Source organism: Archocentrus centrarchus, chromosome 18 (genome assembly GCF_007364275.1).
Source record: "Archocentrus centrarchus isolate MPI-CPG fArcCen1 chromosome 18, fArcCen1, whole genome shotgun sequence".
Taxonomy (NCBI): Eukaryota; Metazoa; Chordata; class Actinopteri; order Cichliformes; family Cichlidae; genus Archocentrus; species Archocentrus centrarchus.
In genome coordinates this window covers 7,197,352-7,215,857 of record NC_044363.1, presented here as the reverse complement: position 1 = coordinate 7,215,857, position 18,506 = coordinate 7,197,352, and the positions used below count along the sequence as shown (strand labels likewise).

The 18,506-nt window shown below is 45.1% G+C and overlaps 1 protein-coding gene across 1 annotated transcript; it reads left to right on the top strand.

Annotated features, from left to right (window-relative positions):
• Positions 1-5,295: 5,295 nt before the first annotated feature.
• On the top strand, positions 5,296-18,416 carry LOC115796633 (Fc receptor-like protein 5). Its single transcript, XM_030752997.1, has 6 exons — positions 5,296-5,341; positions 5,530-5,574; positions 5,801-6,052; positions 6,134-6,379; positions 17,678-17,788; positions 18,376-18,416. The coding sequence occupies exons 1-6, from the start codon at positions 5,311-5,313 to the stop codon at positions 18,414-18,416; spliced, it is 726 nt and encodes a 241-aa protein (XP_030608857.1). The 5' UTR covers positions 5,296-5,310.
• The last annotated feature ends 90 nt before the right edge of the window (positions 18,417-18,506 follow it).

Sequence of the window (18,506 nt, the reverse complement as noted above, 5' to 3'; positions counted from 1 at the left end):
AGGCCCCTCTAGCCTTCAGTCGGTTTCCCTAATGTCTGTTCACCCTAGCACTCTGTCAGTTCCTCCAGTGTCAGTTCCTCCAGTGTCAGTTCCTCCAGTGTCAGCTCCTCCTCAGTCGCAGTGTTCCCAGTCAGCTGTAGCTCCAGCTCCTCCTCAGTCGCAGTGTTCCCAGTCAGCTGTAGCTCCAGCTCCTCCTCAGTTGCAGTGTTCCCAGTCAGCTGTAGCTCCAGCTCCTCCTCAGTCGCAGTGTTCCCAGTCAGCTGTAGCTCCAGCTCCTCCTCAGTCGCAGTGTTCCCAGTCAGCTGTAGCTCCAGCTCCTCCTCAGTCGCAGTGTTCCCAGTCAGCTGTAGCTCCAGCTCCTCCTCAGTGGCAGTGTTCCCAGTCAGCTGTAGCTCCAGCTCCTCCTCAGTCGCAGTCTCAGACCCCTCAGTTAGCTCCAGCTCCCTCTGCTCACCCTGCTCCCGCTCCCTTGGCTCCAGCTCCCCCTGCACCCGTACCTGTTCCGCGGGTGGGGGCAGCCACGGACGGGCTGACCTCTGCACCCGTACCTGTTCCGCGGGTGGGGGCAGCCACGGACGGGCTGACCTCTGCACCCGTACCTGGTCCGCGGGTGGGGGCAGCCACGGACGGGCTGACCTCTGCACCCGTACCTGTTCCGCGGGTGGGGGCAGCCACGGACGGGCTGACCTCTGCACCCGTACCTGTTCCGCGGGTGGGGGCAGCCACGGACGGGCTGACCTCTGCACCCGTACCTGTTCCGCGGGTGGGGGCAGCCACGGACGGGCTGACCTCTGCACCCGTTCCTGTTCCGCGGGTGGGGGCAACCAGGTCCAAGCCTTCGCATCGGTTTTCTGTGTTAGCTGCAGCAGCAGGGTCTCAGTCAGCTCTAGCTCCAGTCGCTCTCCCTCGCCTTCAGTCAGCTCCAGTAACTCTTCCTCGGTCCCCAGTGTCAGCTGTTTCAGTGCCCTCTCAGTCAGTTCCCTCAGCCCCTGTCTTAGTTCCTTCGGTTTTGGTCCCAGTTCCCTCAGCTCCTGCTCCTTCTGTAGCTCCAGTAGTGTCAGCTCCCTCTCAGGCCCCAGTGTCAGCGAGCTCTCGGTCTGTCTCCACGCAGCCAGATCTCCCTAGCTCTCGGTCTGTCTCCACGCAGCCAGATCTCGCTAGCTCTCGGTCTGTCTCCACGCAGCCAGATCTCCCTAGCTCTCGGTCTGTTTCCACGCAGCCAGATCTCCCTAGCTCTCGGTCTGTTTCCACGCAGCCAGATCTCCCTAGCTCTCGGTCTGTCTCCACGCAGCCAGATCTCCCTAGCTCTCGGTCTGTTTCCACGCAGCCAGATCTCCCTAGCTCTCGGTCTGTTTCCACGCAGCCAGATCTCCCTAGCTCTCGGTCTGTTTCCACGCAGCCAGATCTCCCTAGCTCTCGGTCTGTTTCCACGCAGCCAGATCTCCCTAGCTCACAGCCCGCTCTCTCTGGCTCCCGGCCTGCTTCCACGCAGCCAGTCGTCTCCCGGCCTGCTTCCACGCAGCCAGTCGTCTCCCGGCCTGCTTCCACGCAGCCAGTCGTCTCCCGGCCTGCTTCCACGCAGCCAGTCGTCTCCCGGCCTGCTTCCACGCAGCCAGTCGTCTCCCGGCCTGCTTCCACGCAGCCAGTCGTCTCCCGGCCTGCTTCCACGCAGCCAGTCGTCTCCCGGCCTGCTTCCACGCAGTCCCCTGCACCTCTGCTATTCCTCGAGCGGCCCCGCCTGCTCAATAAAGCAGCAGTGTGCCCTGTTCCGCGGTCCCAGCCTACGCATCCGGTGCCTCACTATGTAGGCCCCGTTCAGCCCATGGGCTCAGCTCACTCCAAGCCGATGGGGGTCTCCGCTCATTCCGAGCCGATGGGGGTCTCCGCTCAGTCCGAGCACTCCGCGCCAGAGGGCCCCGCTCAGTCCGAGCCGATGGGGGTCTCCGCTCAGTCCGAGCGCTCCCCGCCAGAGGGTCCCGCTCAGTCCGAGCGCTCCGCGCCAGAGGGTCCCGCTCAGTCCGAGCCGATGGGGGTCTCCACTCAGTCCGAGCGCTCCGCGCCAGAGGGTCCCGCTCAGTCCGAGCCGATGGGGGTCTCCGCTCAGTCCGAGCCAGGGGGTCCCGCTCAGTCCGAGCGCTCCGCGCCAGAGGGTCCCGCTCAGTCCGAGCCGATGGGGGTCTCCGCTCAGTCCGAGCGCTCCGCGCACGAGGGTCCCGCTCAGTCCGAGCCGATGGGGGTCTCCGCTCAGTCCGAGCGCTCCGAGCCAGGGGGTCCCGCTCAGTCCGAGCCGGTGGGGGTCTCTGCTCAGTCCGAGCGCTCCACGTCACCCGAGGGTTCCCCACCAGAGCCCGGGGTCGCCCTTCTCCGCCGCCGCATGCCCCGCGGTCGGCCTCCAGTGTCTGCTCCCCGTCGCCGCCGCCGCACGCCCCGCGGTCGGCCTCCGGTGACCCCTCGTCGTCGCCGCCGCCGCTGGGAGCGCGGTCGGCCTCCAGTGACTCCCCCTCGTCCTCGTCGCCGCCGCCGCTGGGAGCGCGGTCGGCCTCCAGTGATTCCTTCTCGTCCTCGTCGCCGCCGCCGCTGGGAGCGCGGTCGGCCTCCAGTGATTCCTTCTCGTCCTCGTCGCCGCCGCCGCTGGGAGCGCGGTCGGCCTCCCTCGTTGGGATTTTGCTTTGTGGCCCCTTGGCCTCTGCGGCCTCCTGAACTGTGTGTTTTTTGTTTTTGGATTTCCCACTGACTCCCCTGAACTGTGGACTGTTTTTTCCCCTGCTGTTTTTTGTTTTGTCATAGCTCCTGGACTGTTCCTTGTTTCGGCCCCCTGTTTTGGACATTGGAGCTCTCCGGCCTTGTGCCGTCGCTTTTTGTTTCATCCGGTTTTTTTTTTGCTTCTCGTCCCCGTGTTTTGTTCTTGTTTGGACTGTGTTGCCTCTGCTCTGCCTCATTTTGATGCCCCCTGTTGGACTGTCTCCGGCCTTGTGCCATCGCCTTTTGTTCTGGTCCTGTGTTTTTGTTTTCTTCCTGTCCGGGTTTGATTTGTTTTGTTCACGCCCTGTGATTTCTGTTTTGCTCCCTGTCTTTGTTTTTGTTTCGGGCCCTCCCTCCTGGTCCCCCGCCTCCCGCCCTTGGCTGGTTTTGTTTCTGGTTTTGGCCGTCGGGAGCCGGCCTTTGAGGGGGGGGTACTGTCATGTCCTGGGCCGTTGGCCCAGCGTTTTGTGTTAATTTATTTCCTGAGTTTGTCCTCCCTGTATGTTTGTCATGTTCCCAGTGTTGTGACTTGTCTGCGTGTTCCTTGGTTTATCACTTCCTGTTTTATTTTGCCAATGTGATTTCCTTGTGCTTTGTGTTTAGCTTTGCTTCCCCTGTGTAATTAGTTTCATTTGCCTCACCTGTTGTTCCCTGCTGTTTCCTCTTGCCCTGATTACCCATTGTGTATTTAAGCCCTCAGTTTTCATTTGTTCTCTGTCGCGTCGTTGATGTTTTGTGCCCGCATGTTCCTGTGTTCCCTGTGCCTGCCCTTCGTCTCCCTGTGCCTCCCTTCCAAGGTTTTTGTATTTGTGTTTCCCCGTTGAAATAAATCCCCTTTTTAGTTATGTTTGCTTCTGGAGTCCTTCATGTGAGTCCTTCCTCGTCCGTTTCCTCCCCGGCCATGACATCGTGAATGATTTCAACTCATTCTGAGTGAGAACAAACACTCCTGTCATAAGTTAGAAGCTACAATCACTTTTTGGCAGTGACTTTTATATAATTTTCAATTATCAGGGGAAAAACTCTCGTTGACTTAAAAAATAAATTTTTCCAGAGTGATCTGGCCATGAAGGCAGCAGAGGTTGCAACGACTATAACATCATAGTTCTATAAAGATATGGTATGATAATAATGATGTAGATACAATAACACAATCAAAAAAACAGTAGCAAAACAAGTCATTTCTTGATTTTGTATATAACCCTTCATAAATCTTGTTGACTAAAGTCTATTTAACAATATAAGCAGAGACATTAAACATCAGAAACACCTGCAGCTGGATAAGATCAGGTTTTCAGAGATGAACATTTACAAAGAAAATGTTCACCAACATTTACAAAGAAAATACTCACGTTGTTGTTTTTGTTCTGAGCTTAAACAAGAACCACCTGAAGACTGTGACTCCCACTTATGTGTTATTTTAGGCACGTCTACCACTGCTCTGGAGCCAGACCCGCCCCGTGTATCTGTGTGTCCTTCACATTAGTGTCAGCAGCTGACCTGTTGCTCTGTTATCACAAATACACAGAGTTGTATTTTCTATGTTCTGCTGGGTATTCAGAGATCGTTTATACTCCCATGTGTTCCTCTGAATGCTCACATTTGGTTACTTCATGTTTGTTTGCTGCATGGAAATGAAAGTCTTGAAAGAATATTTATATGCATCTGTTATTGTTTATAATAAGGTCATCAGGGACTGTTGGCACTCTGACACTTTCACAGGATCAAATCTGACCCTGGTTTAACTGCTATGAAGATCACAGCTCCAATACTGGAAATGCAGGCGAGCTGTTTTGGTCCTGAAACAAATGAAAGACAAAATGTTGATTCAAAGGCTCAACCTGGTCATGAGCTCCATGCAGACACTGTTTCATCAATCTGAATGTGTTGGGTTTATGCCCATTAAACAACAATGACACAATAAATGAATGAATGGATGAAGATTGAATGAAATAATTGTACTTGGCAGAAATATGCCCCACAATCAGATATTGCATTGATCCAAAAGGTAATTTAATGACACCAACCACAAACCTCCCACAGCACATACAACATGTGTTTAGTGTCAATGTGTTTGAAAGTGTTCCTGCATGTTCTGTCTGAGGCTGGGGGGTGTTGGTCAGTCTGGTTCATAAAATCTTCATTGAAGCGTTTATTATATTTTAATCTCTTATATGTTCTCAAACTGAACTACAGTTTGCCTGTTTTTATTTTAAATTGAAATAGAGTGATAATTACTGGCTGATAGGAGAGAAAATTGGTGCAAAGATTATCGTCTGTACGGGATGAACTAATCATCAAGTGAATAATTAAGTTTGTCTTCTGTTTGTACATCATCAGTCTGTAGTAGTTCCTTGGTTCACCCACTGACACTGAACCGAAACTCTGACCCCAAATTAACTTTGCTGCTCTTTAAACTACTTCTATAAAATTAAATGACTACATTTCATTGAACTGCATTCAGTTGTAAAAGTATTTATTATTCAAACTGTTTCAGCAGCAGCAGGAAGTCACACAGGAAGATACGCCTGCTCACAGTGTCCACACTTCAGTGTGCAGTAAGACATCATGGAGTTCAGAGCTCTCTGTGTCAGCATGTGTGAGTACTGCCTCACCTCCATATTAAACCTAAACTATAAAGAGTTTGTTGATGTGGTTCAAATATTTAAAGCATTTGAATGATTTCATGTAGAGGAAGCTTTTTTGCTAGCAGCTGTAGGAGTCAACAGTTATAACGATGCTACTAAAGGATCTTTGTAAAGTGCGGCTCTTTCATTGTCTCTTCAGTGACGGCTGTGATGATCCTGCTGTGTGCACATGATCAGAAAGCTGGTGAGTCCCAGCTACCTGCTCACTGATGTAACCATCAATTACAATGTTGTGATGAAGAAGGAGAGGATTTAGAAAAAGTAGGAAGTGGGAAAATGTGTTCATTCCTCTGGGATGTTTGATGGAATTATTTCTATGATTTCTGTTATTTTGCTCTGTTGTTTTTTTCATTCTTGGTTTTTCAACAATCAAATTCTAAAGTGAAGTTTTCTCCTTTTCTTTGTCTCAGATGCCGTTTCTCTTCATGTCGTTCCAAACAGATCACAGTTCTTTGAATATGAGTCGGTAACTTTTCACTGTGAGGGCGTCTCTCACTATAATGTTGTACGAAAGCCGAAATGGGAAAAATTATGCAACAGTAATGTGAAAAAAACAGGATCCTCCTGCACTATAAGCAATGTTTATCCAGAGGACAGTGGAGAGCACTGGTGTGAGACTGGAGGAGGACATAGAAGCAACAGCATCAACATCAGTGTCACTGGTATGTTTCCATTAAGACAGTAACATGCTGTCATAATCAAACACAAGTTTTAATAATACATTTATATCCACTGTTATTCAGCTGGTTCTGTGATCCTGGAGAGTCCTGCTGTTCCTGTGTTGGAGGGAGAAGCTGTGACTCTGCACTGCAGAAACAAAACAACTTCCTCCAACTTCACAGCTGATTTCTATAAAGATGGACTCCACATCAGCAGCAGCTCCACAGGAAGCATGAGCATCCACAGAGCTTCCAGGCTTCATGAAGGAGTTTATAAATGCAGCATTTCAGGAGCTGGAGAATCACCAGAGAGCTGGCTGAAAGTTACAGGTGAGAAGCAGTAAAGTTTCAATTAAGTTTTATGTATTTGTTTAATATAAATGTGTGTTGTTGCAGTAGAAGTCTGAAGTCTGAGTGCAGTGTCAAATGACTGATTTAAGCAACTGAAACAGGTGTACTAACCTTTCCAGTGCATTTTAGAAGCTTTCCTGTCTTTTAAATTTTTTTTTTTTTTTTTTTTTATCTTTATTTGCTCACGTGGACAATCACAAAGAGGAAAACCATTCATCCACTAATGCCACACCCTGGATTATTGTCATTGCTTTATTGATTGCTGTGTTGGTGGTTGGGGGACTCCATCATTTTGGCAAAGACTACTGGGACAGAGGTACAGAAGACATAATAATAATAACACTGCCAATGCAATAACTACTTACTCAAATAAAAAACATACAGTGGCACACTATCAACATTATTAAAGGGCACTTATCATGCTTAAAATCCTTCCTTTTCATATGTAAATCATTCACTTGTGGTCTATACAAAGTAGAACTGCAATGCTTTGGTCTGAATTCCTCTTTATTGTAGCTCCACAGACCCCTCTGTTACACCTTTCTGAGGCACGTCTTAGAGCAGCTCGTTTTGGTGTGGTCTCTTTAAATGTGAATGAGACTTTTAATGCACCGCCCCCTCCAGTTCGCAGAGCGTTCTACTCCACCCATTTTTGTAGTTTGATAGCAGCAATATGCTTATCTACTGACAGAGAAACTTTTTATTCACAAATTTATTAAAGACGTCAACAATTGAACACTTGTCCATCCACCTTTACAATTTCGAGTCAGTCTGACCAAGAGCAGGAGAATGAATACGATGAACCTGCAGAATATTTTGACTTGTCTACTTGCAACTTTGGCATAACTGAACTTGGACTACAAAGTCACTGCGAGAACAAAAAAAATGGCGAATTCACGAAAGTCTGTGTCCTTGTTTAGCAGTTCCACAGGAAATACTGAGACGTAATAGACAAAAAAAAAAAAAAAAGCCTAACGGACTAGAGAACAGGTAATAGAGAAAACTGAACAGACTGAAAAATATGACCCAAAAAGAATCTAAAGATATCTACGCAGCACCAGGAGAGAATCAATTCGAATTTTCTGCACACTCAAAGTCTGGTACACACTCAAAGTACAGAAAAAAATAATTTAATGCCTAGAAAATTTGGATTTAACCCACTGTGGAATAATCTTGACTGAGAATGAAACAAAAGGTAGCTACACCCAACAAAAGAGCTTTGAAATATCCTTCAAGAAGTAGAGAGAACTATCCTAAAGCCTGCTTAAATAATCACAAGAAAGCTGCCTGAGAGAGTTCAGACTGTGCTGAAAAATGAATGCAGTCATACCAAATACTGACTTACAGGCTCTGTTTCTGCCTCACTAATAGAAGTGCAAGCATTTCCAGGTTTGCACATCTTTAAATAAATTGCTCCAACAGTTTCCCAAACATTAAGGTGTGAGGAGTGGCTCAAAACTTTTGCACATTGCTGTTTCTTTACTTGTTGTTTAATGCTCCAAAAATCTATTTTGTTGTTGTTCATTGGTGAAGTTCAGTTTCCTCCATCCTCTGCAGCACTGCTCTGTCTGTCAGCAAAGATGCAAACTTCAGGATCAGCAGCGGATCAAACAGGTCAGAACACAAACATGTGCCAATATCAACATCAGCTACATTAAACTCACTTCCTCCTTTCTTCAGGAACAATAAAACTCCTTTAAAACCAAACTTACACTGTGCACCACACAGGCCTCTTTCCCACCAACAGGGTTCCGGTGCTGGTGCCTTAATTTGAACCGTTAGGTGCTCGGTGCTCGGCCGAAAAACGGCTTCAACTCCGGCCCCGCAAACTAGCTGGTCTCGAACCAAGAACGCGTGATGAAAGCAGCAGAAGGGCGTGACTCTGCCGTCTCAACTTCAAGTTTTCTACCATATTACATGTGTATTACATGAGAAAAGCGAAGCGATTTTCACGGCTGTGAATTAGGTTGGGCTCTAAGGCTGAACTTGCTGCTTTGTATCAGTTCATATCACAGATAAAAGGACACAAAGTGCGTACTTGTCGTCTTGCTCTAATCGCTGTCTGTGTTTCCCTCTGTGCTGCACACAGATGCTGCAGTAGTTTGGTTTGGACCGTAAAACGTGTTTGCAGCACAACAAAGGGGAGCGTGTTCTCCCACGTTTGTGCGCTTCGGTTTCCACCCGCCCACACTCATGCATAAAGGAGCAGTTCACAGAAACGCGGTGGGAACGCGGGCCCGTTCTTAAGCGTTTCGCCGGTTCATTGGGAACAGCACGAGCACTGGCACGCGAACCGGCTACTCAGCGGTGGAAAAGTAGCAACAGTAAAGCCAACAATTATGTAATAGGATGTGACCACTGATGATTGTTATTCTGATATAACATAAAGTAGTGTTTACATAGTGATGCTGAAACAGACATAAATATTTGGATTGATGTAATATTTATTCAAAGATTTTTTTTGTTATTATTGAGAAAGAAAGAAGTTCAGTCTATTTTGCCTCAACACTGTTTTTCTCTGTTTACTGTCTTTATAGAGGCCAATGCAGCAGATGCAGGAAATGAAACACATGCTGCTGTAACAAAAAACAGGAAGACAGGTATTCTGATGTTTAATGTTTAAGTGGAAATGAGTTATTGTTTAGTCCACTCAGATAAAACATAATCTATGACAGTGTTTAGCACAAAATTCTGTTAATCAAGTCAAAAGCAACTGCTTGCACCACTTCTTGTTTGCCTGCTTGTCACGTCTGGCCCGACTCTTCACTTCATGTGTGTTATTTATAAATCTGTAGGTGACAGCATGAGCTTCCTGGAGTTGCACTTCAACTAAAAGCCACAGCGCTAAACATGAGTTGTAGACCTGTATCTATGGTAAAGGTTGTGAGTTTGCAGCTCAAACTTGTTACACATGGCATGTAGTAAAACGTGTACTGAGTGCAGAATAACCTTTAAGTTGAACCTGCAGTTCTCTCCTGTTTGTATAGTTCTCCTGTTCCTGTAGAACATGGGTGTCCAAACTTGCAGCCCATGGGCCGCTTCCGGCCCCGCCCACTTCTGGTCCGTGAATTGATGTCAGAAATAACATACAATTTGGCCCTTTCTGTTCCTTTTTTTGCCATTTCGCTTAAAACCTTAATTGTAGGGGAAGGCGAAATTTCAAAAAAGTAACTTAAAGGGCCAAATTGTGTTATTTTTTACATCAATTCGCGGACCGGAAGTGGGCGGGGCTGGAAGCGGCCCGCGGGCCGCAAGTTTGGTCACCCCTGCTGTAGAATTTTTGAAAATGTCAATCTAGGACTGATTAAAAAAAAGCAGATGCAGATTTTCATCATTGTTGCTGCTCTGATGAAATCCCCCTTTTACTCCTACTGTATCTCTCCTTTACATGGATTGTCTTCTAAACCCATTTACTCCCTCTTAGGCCCGGGTGACACTCAAATAGAAGGTAAGACTCATTTTGACTTACAGCCATTCAAGCAATATGCTGTCCTGATATTAACCAACATCAGAAACATTGTAAACCAGTTTGTAATAATGTATTAAGTGGAAATTGTGGCTACCAACCAATTTAATCCCACCTGCTGTTGAAGCAGACCTGGAAAGATCCACCAGCACTCGTGTATCTTCATCAGGTCTCTACCATCTTGTGGCAGAGGATCCCTTCTATTCTACAATACAGTAGGTAAGACTGGAAGCAGTGATGCTTTAGTTGCTCAGATAATATGTAATAGATAGTAAAGATGGACAGTTATTGCACAGTGATGGTACTGGCAGTCTGCTCTCTTCTCCCTGACCTTAAGTACTCCCAGCCTAATTGCTAAGTGAACTCAGCAATACCACTCCTGACTCTTTACCGTGGTACTGAAGCTGCATTGTCTACATACTGTAGTCCCAAGACTACATAGTCATGGTACGAGGCAGTGGGTCACAGAACAAAGTGGGAAACTGAAGCAAACTCAGTGCATCACCCTGCTGCTCATCAGAAAGGCCAGAAAAGGGGCAAACAGAGGGCAGCTCAGAGGTGCTCAGCCTGCTCACATTAGAGTGGTGTTTAGCCATCACTCTGATCACCTGATCATTAGGATTCTCTCTATAATAGGTATAATAGTTTTTTCACCTTGCTTCAGGAAGTGCTGACTAAAGCAGGCAATGCAAAGTGCTTTAAAGTGACTGTTGGGAACTATATACACAAAAAATAAATACAGTTAAACAGGAATGAATCTAATCCACAAAGTGTGACTGATTTTGACTGCACACATCATCAATTGTTTGACAACTATGACTCACTGTTTTTGTGAAGCCAAGTCCAAGGCAATGCTTGTTGCTTACATTTTATTTTATTGCAGTTAATGACTGTGAACAGCTTTGTGGCAAAAGAAACACAAAGGGAACTTGTGCAAGTGCTGTTTCACCAGCTCACAGGGGTGTATCAAAGTCAGAGAAGAGGCTGCACTTTTTTTATGTGGTGACTCAGGGCAGGCGCCTCTGTCAGTGTGACATCCTGTTACAAAGTGGACACCCAGTGCTCTTTTAAATAAACTGCAGTACTCTCAGGAAGAGTGTTGGTAAGCTGCAGCAGCAATAACAGCTCCTGCACTGAGACCAAGTCAGTCGCCTTAGATGCTGATTACAGAGGCTTCCCTTCACTCTGGGAAAATCAGTGTTGTTGTGATTACGTGTTCTTTTGTTTGCATGTGTGTGTTACTTCTGAAGCACGGTGTGGAGGTCTCTGGTTCAAATCCATAAAACTAAATCATAGAATGCCCACAAGCTGTAAAAAAACATGCTGTAACAAACCAGTGGACCTACAGCAGGGGTTTCTGATCGTGTATTATCACTCTGACAGGGACTAGAAAGAGAGAGCAGATTTCTGTCATATTGGCTTCTCTTCATTGGCTCCCTGTTTAATCTAGAATAGAATTTAAAATCCTTCTCCTCACATACAAGGTCTTGAATAATCAGGCCCCATCTTACTGTAGATTTAATCCTTACTTTCACTAAATAAAAGAAGTCAACTAATTTTAAAAATGTTCACACTTGTTCAGGAACTACTCTATTAAATTAATATTGGCGTTTAATATGCAGCATAACAAATTGTTTATATCCTTTTTTGTTAATGCTGTTAGTTCTGCACTTCCTGTTTTTCTTACAGCTTGCAGAGCGAGAGCTGATAGAAGACATGATCACATTTGAGAGACTGAAGCAAAGAAGTAACCCACAATTATCATTTATTGTTTTACTATAATTATTATTATTATTATTATTATTATTTTATTTTATTTTTATACTGTGCATGTGGATAAACTGTCTTGTCTCTAATCAGTCAGATACAGCTGGCTGCCAGAACCACATGATTTTGTACATATAAGGTTTGAGCAAAGTTCCATGTGTTCTGTTTTTTTGTTTCTTTTGCTTTATTTGTTTTTCCTTTTGCTTTTAGATGCATGAATGCTGTTTGCAAGTAAAGAGCTGCTGCAGCCTGTACACACACACACACACACACACACACTGTGGTCAACCACTCATCTGAAACTGTCACATTTCTTTTTTTGCAGAACAGATGCACCATGTTTGTGGTCAGCAGTGAAATATACATGTGAAGATAGTTATCAAGGCTCTAACTGAAACATGATCTCTAACCCAAACTGAATACAATGCTGGGAAACATTATTGGCAGTTCTTATTTGTTTATTTCATATTTGTTGCATTTATATGTCTCACATCATCAAACTAATGGAACAAAGATAACACCTGTAAATCCAAAATGCCATGTTTAAATGATGATTTCGTTAAATTCTCTAAAAAAACAAAAAGCCATGCAAACCTACTGCAGCATCAGTCTAAAGAGACTCATCATCATCTCAGCAGTGAATCACACACAGACTCAGAGACTCCTCCTCGGCCATCATTCAGCTTGTTTTACTGACTGTGTTCACTAAGGTGACGGTGGCTCTGCTGCTGCTGCTGGTTGGAGTTCACTGTGAGAAAATCAGAGCTACAACAATTAATTCCTGTTCAGCTGTCATGATACAGGAAACAGAGGCAATGTTGACAACACAAAGAGATCATGGAATGATGTTAATATCTTTCTTACTTCACTGATGAATTCATTTTGATTTATGTATTTTTCAGCTTCTATAAGCAGATTCATCATGTGCTGTGACATTTATAAGAAATAAACACCTCACTTTAACTAGTAGTGACTTCATGGATTTCTTCACAAAAAATTTTAGACATTAGAGAAAAAATTATTCATAACCATCTCAAAGATTTATCTTCATGTTCGGCTGCTTTCAGCACTGCTGGTATTTGTTTAGACTCTTTAGCTCCAGTTGATCTTTCAGAGTTAACTTCAATAGTTACTTCCTCCAAACCAGCAACATGTTTATTAGATCCCATTCCTACTAGACTGTTCAAAGAAGTCTTTCCAATTATTGATGTTCCAATCTTAAAAATGATCAATCTGTCTTTATTAGTTGGCTATGTACCACAGGCCTTCAAGGTGGCTGTAATTAAACCACTACTTAAAAAGCCATCACTTGACCCAGCTGTCTTAGCTAATTATAGGCCAATCTCCAACCTTCCTTTTCTCTCAAAGATTCTTGAAACAGTATGTGGGGGGTGGAAGCTGACTTATGTGCCTCCCCTTGTGGGCACGGTGTTCCCCTTTATAAGCACAGGTGCTGGTCATTATGGCAGCTGTTTCGTTTGAACCTGGAGCTGTGGTATATGTCTGTGTGGGGTTCCCTGGCAGTGTGTGGTTTTCCTGGAGACTCATTTGTAAGGCCTTGTTTCTATTGTCAGCTAAGGTAGGCCACAGAGAACACTGCTCCTTTCTTAGAGCTTGTGATGAGAAAATGAAGCTTTTGTGAAGCACTGAACCGCTTGAGCAGTTGTTTCTAAAATAGGTTCATTACTCAAAGCTTCAATTATAGCGCCCTCTCCTGGAAAAGTGCAATGCTTTCAGTTACACAGCCGCATGCACACACTCGCACACCTCATTGATCTGAAGCATCTTTGCACTGTTTGAGGCGCACACGTTATAACCAATTATCATGATATCAGGTTCTATTTACAAATACATGTGTGTGTTGTTTTATTGAGCAGAGTGCTGGGAAAACATGGCATTAACTGAGTAGTAACAAGTGGTTGTAAAACAGCTAACTGATCATCTGCAGAGGAACGGTTTATTTGAAGAGTTTCAGTCAGGTTTCAGAATTCATCACAGTGTAGAAACAGCATTAGTGAAGGTTACAAATGATCTTCTTAGAGCCTCTGACAGTGGACTCATCTCTGTTCTTGTCCTGTTGGACCTCAGTGCAGCTTTTGATACTGTTGACCATAACATTTTATTACAGAGATCAGAGCATTCTATAGGTATTAAAGGTACTGCATTGCAGTGGTTTGAATCATATTTATCTAATAGACTCCAATTTGTTCATGTAAATGGGGAGTCTTCTTCACACACTAAGGTTAATTATGGAGTTCCACAGGGTTCTGTGCTAGGACCAATTTTATTTACATTATACTGTACATGCTTCCCTTAGGCAGTATTATTAGAAAGCTTTGCATTAATTTTCATTGTTATGCAGATGATACTCAGCATGAAGCCAGATGACACACATCAGTTAGTTAAACTGCAGGAATGTCTTAAAGACATTAAGGCTTGGATGACCTCTAATTTCCTGCTTCTAAATTCAGATAAAACTGAAATTCTTGTACTAATGACTATTGTAATTCATTATTATCAGGCTGTCCCAAAAGCTCCCTGAAAAGCCTTCAGCTGATCCAAAATGCTGCAGCTAGAGTACTGACAGGGACTAGAAAGAGAGAGCAGATTTCTCCCATATTGGCTTCTCTTCATTGGCTCCCTGTTAAATCTAGAATAGAATTTAAAATTCTTCTCCTCACATACAAGGTCTTGAATAATCAGGCACCATCTTATCTCAAAGACCTCATAGTACCATATCACCCCAACAGAGCACTTCTCTCTCAGACTGCTGGCTTACTTGTGGTTCCTAGGATACTTAAGAGTAGAATGGGAGGCAGAGCCTTCAGCTTTCAGGCCCCTCTTCTGTGGAACCAGCTCCCAGCTTGGATTCAGGAGACAGACACCCTCTCTATTTTTAAGATTAGGCCTAAAACTTTCCTTTAATCAAGCTTATAGTTAGGGCTGGATCAGGTGACCCTGAACCATCCCTTAGTTATGCTGCTATAGGCCTAGGCTGCTGGGGGGTTCCCATAATGCATTGTTTATTTTCATTCACCTTATTTATTTTGTTTATACTCCACTCTGCATTTAATCATTAATAGTTATTAATCTCTGGCTCTCTTCCAAAGCATGTCTTTTCTCTCCCCTCAGCCCAACCAGTCTCAGCAGATGACCCCCCCTCCCTGAGCCTGGTTCTGCTGGAGGTTTCTTCCTGTTAAAAGGGAGTTTTTCCTTCCCACTGTCACCAAGTGTTTGCTCATAGGGGGTCGTTTTGACTGTTGGGTTTTCTCTGTATTATTGTAGGGTCTTTACCCACAATACAAAGCACCTTCAGGCGACAGTTTGTTGTGATTTGGCGCTATGAATAAAATTGAATTGAAAATTTAATTGAATGTATTATTTAAGATTAAGATTAAGATAGTGTTTATTTGTCACATGCACAGTTTTACACAGTACAATGCACAGTGAAATGTATTTTGTACCTGCAACCATATATACACACACATATAAATAAGAAGAATAAAAATAAAAAAAAGTAATTCACACTATACACTATACTCTATATACTATACCTTGTAGTCCTCCATGTTCCCAGAGGCGAGGCCGGAGTTGTAGGCAGCGGTGCGGGACCTCAGGGCGTCGCGGACAGATTTATCCACCCACGGCTTCTGGTTGGGAAAAGTCCTGATGGTCCTCCTAAGTGAAGTGTCTTCAACAACTTTCCCAATAAATCCCACAACAGTTTCCGTAAACTCCTCGATGTCTCCGCCCGCGCTGCTGCGAAACATGTCCCAGTCGGTTGAATCCAACGCACCCTGCAGAGCGGCCTCTGTTTGATCAGACCACCGTGTCACTTCTCTCACAGCAGGGGGTTCCTGCCTTAGCCGTTGTTTGTATTTCGGCATGAGAAGTACAGAGGTGTGGTCAGACTTCCCAAAAGGCGGAAGAGGCTTTGCTTTGTAGCCATCTTTGAATGTAGAGTAGCAGTGGTCTAGGGTCCTCTCTCCTCTGGTGGGGCAGTCGATGTGTTGAATAAACTCCGGTATTACCTTTTTCAAGTTTGCACTGTTAAAGTCCCCGGCTACGATGACAGCCGCATCACGCTGGTTAGCCTGATAGGTGGAAATCGCCTCATGTAGCTCGGATAGTGCAGTGTTTGTGTCCGCCTGAGGTGGAATATAGACGGCGCTGAAGATGACCGAAGTGAACTCGCGGGGCAGGTAGTGGGGGCGGCATTTCAGGGTTAGGAGCTCCAGGTTAGGTGAACATGATTGTTTCAGAAGGACAACATTCCTACTGTCACACCAGTTGTTATTAGTCATTAGGCACACACCTCCTCCTCTTGATTTTCCAGAGTCACTCGTTCTGTCCGTGCGGTGAACACTGAAGAACTCCGACGGCTGTACGGCGTGGTCCGGTATGAGGGGAGTCAGCCATGTCTCCGTGAGACAGATGATGTTGCAGTCCCTTATGTCCCTCTGAAACTGTATCCTGGCCCTGAGTTCGTCCAGCTTGTTATCCAGTGACTGGACATTAGCCAACAGGATGCTCGGCAGTGGCGTTTGGTGCGCTCTGCGCCTCAGCCTCTCTCTTACGCCGGCTCTTTTCCCTCGGGGCCTTGTCCGTGACCTGGGTCCTTTGTTTGAGCTGGCCCACTGGAAACGCAGTATTTCCTGAGGCCAAGTCGGGTCGGGAGAAAAAGGTGTCAGAATACAGCCAGAGTGCTGTATTCTGATATTAAAAAGAGTCTGTCTGTCATACGTGATATGACACAGAGCAGGCGGAATTATAAAGTTCAAAATTAGAGCTAAACCTAATATATACAAACAAAGCGTAGGAGCAGGTACGACGGCTGCTGACCTCACCGGCGCCATCTTGAACATTCACCGGCACCATCTTGAAGATTTATATTATAACAATAATATATAATGCAGTTCAGTTTGAGTTACACAAAAATAGCAGGTAGAAACGTCGCCCAAAGAGCTACTTTTACTTTCTTACTTTGAGTACATTTCAGACCTACATTTCAGAGCCTGTACTTTTTTACTTTTACTTAAGTAAAGAAGTTGAACCAGTACTTCAACTTTTACCCAAGTATTTTTTAACACAAGTACTTGTACTTCTTCTTAAGTACAGAATCTCGGTACTTTTGCCACCTCTGGTTATTACCTAGAGACACAGTAGCTCTCACACTCAACAGCACATACATAAATCAACATAAAACATTTTCCAGCATCTCTATTGAGTGGTTGCAGTATTTAGCCCACAAAGACAACATTGTGATCAAACACACACTCAACGGGGGTGAGCAAAAAGTACGTCCCATATTTTGTATTTGGTTCACGCTGCTCAAAAACATGCTACAAATTTGCAGGCTGTGTATTTCATGGTTGTGTCATTTTTTTTCCAGAGAGTAAGATTAATCCAGTGTCCAAAAAGTCATACGGTGAACTGTATTACAGTTTTTGTCAGAGGCTGGATGTGCTGAGGACCGTTCATGGGTTGTTGATATGATGTGGGAATGTGACTGAGCAAAGTTAAAGCAGATGGCTCCATCTGTGAAGGCGTTCATGCAAAGCTGCAAAAATGTGGAACGTCTGAACTCCAGAGATGTGCTGTTTGATGGTCGCGCAAATGCGATGAAGCTGTACCACAAGGTCAGTGATGGAGAAAAGATCCATTATTATGACTTTACCAGCCTGTGCCCGACGGTACAGGCAAAGAAACAGTATCCTCTGGGCCACCCCGTCATCATCTATAGGGATTTTGACAGGTTGAAGAATTATTTGGGGTTTGTGAAATGCACAATACTCCCACCTAGAGGTCCCTATCATCCTGTCCTCCCCTACAGGTGTCATGACAAACTGATGTTCCCTCTATGCTGCGCATGCACAGAGGCTGAGAATCAGGAAACTAATTACACACACACACCGACAGTGAGAGACAGCTCTCCGGCACGTGGGTGTCATTCGAGCTTGAACAAGCAGTTGAAAAAGGATACAAAATCCTCTCTACCCACAAAGTGTGGCACTTCCCTCACAGGTCTGCATCGCTTTTTAAAGAATACGTTAAAACGTTTCTAAAGTGCAAGCAAGAAGCTTCGGGCTATCCTGAGAATGTGAAAACTCCAGATGAACAGGAGTTGTACATTCAGGAGTACTACGAGAAAGAGGGTATTAGATTAGACCCTGCAAAGATCTGTGTTAACAAGGCGGTCAGACGTTGCAACAAATTTCTGAATTCCCTGTGGGGGAGATTCAGCATAAGATCAAACATGCTGACTTGTGAATTAATCACAGAGCCATCACGTTTCACACAGCTCATGTTTAGCGATCACTACACTGTGAGCCTGTTTTGTTTTATCTGTGACGAGGTTGTTGCAGTGGCGCCATGCTGATGCTAGGACGGCTCGTGTGAGAGACGTGAACGTCTTTGTGGGGGCCATGGCTACCGCCCATGCCAGACTCATGTTGTTTTTTTTTAACATTCCCAACACAATCTCCCGCTTTCTCCTCAAGCCTGTGTATGTGGCATCTCTCTCTCAGTGAAAGACAGATGCCACATACACCATGCAACACACACACAGCAACACAAACACACAGTCTTCTCTTCAGTGACAAAGAACTAAATGTTCTAAAGTGCGATCATACTGCAAGTTCTTTCTGTCCTGAGACTGAAAATAGTTTCAGTGACTTTGATGGTTTCCTGAATTCGACTCAGAGAGGTTTAAAATTTTCAATACTTTTGTGACATGTTGCAGGAACGTTGACCAAACTGAGGATACGAGCACAGGAAACTTGAACCACCTACAAAGTTGCATCAAACACAACATTAGTCTGAACTCCTTCCTTGTTCCACCCACTGAACTCAAACACTGAGGCTCGACACTAA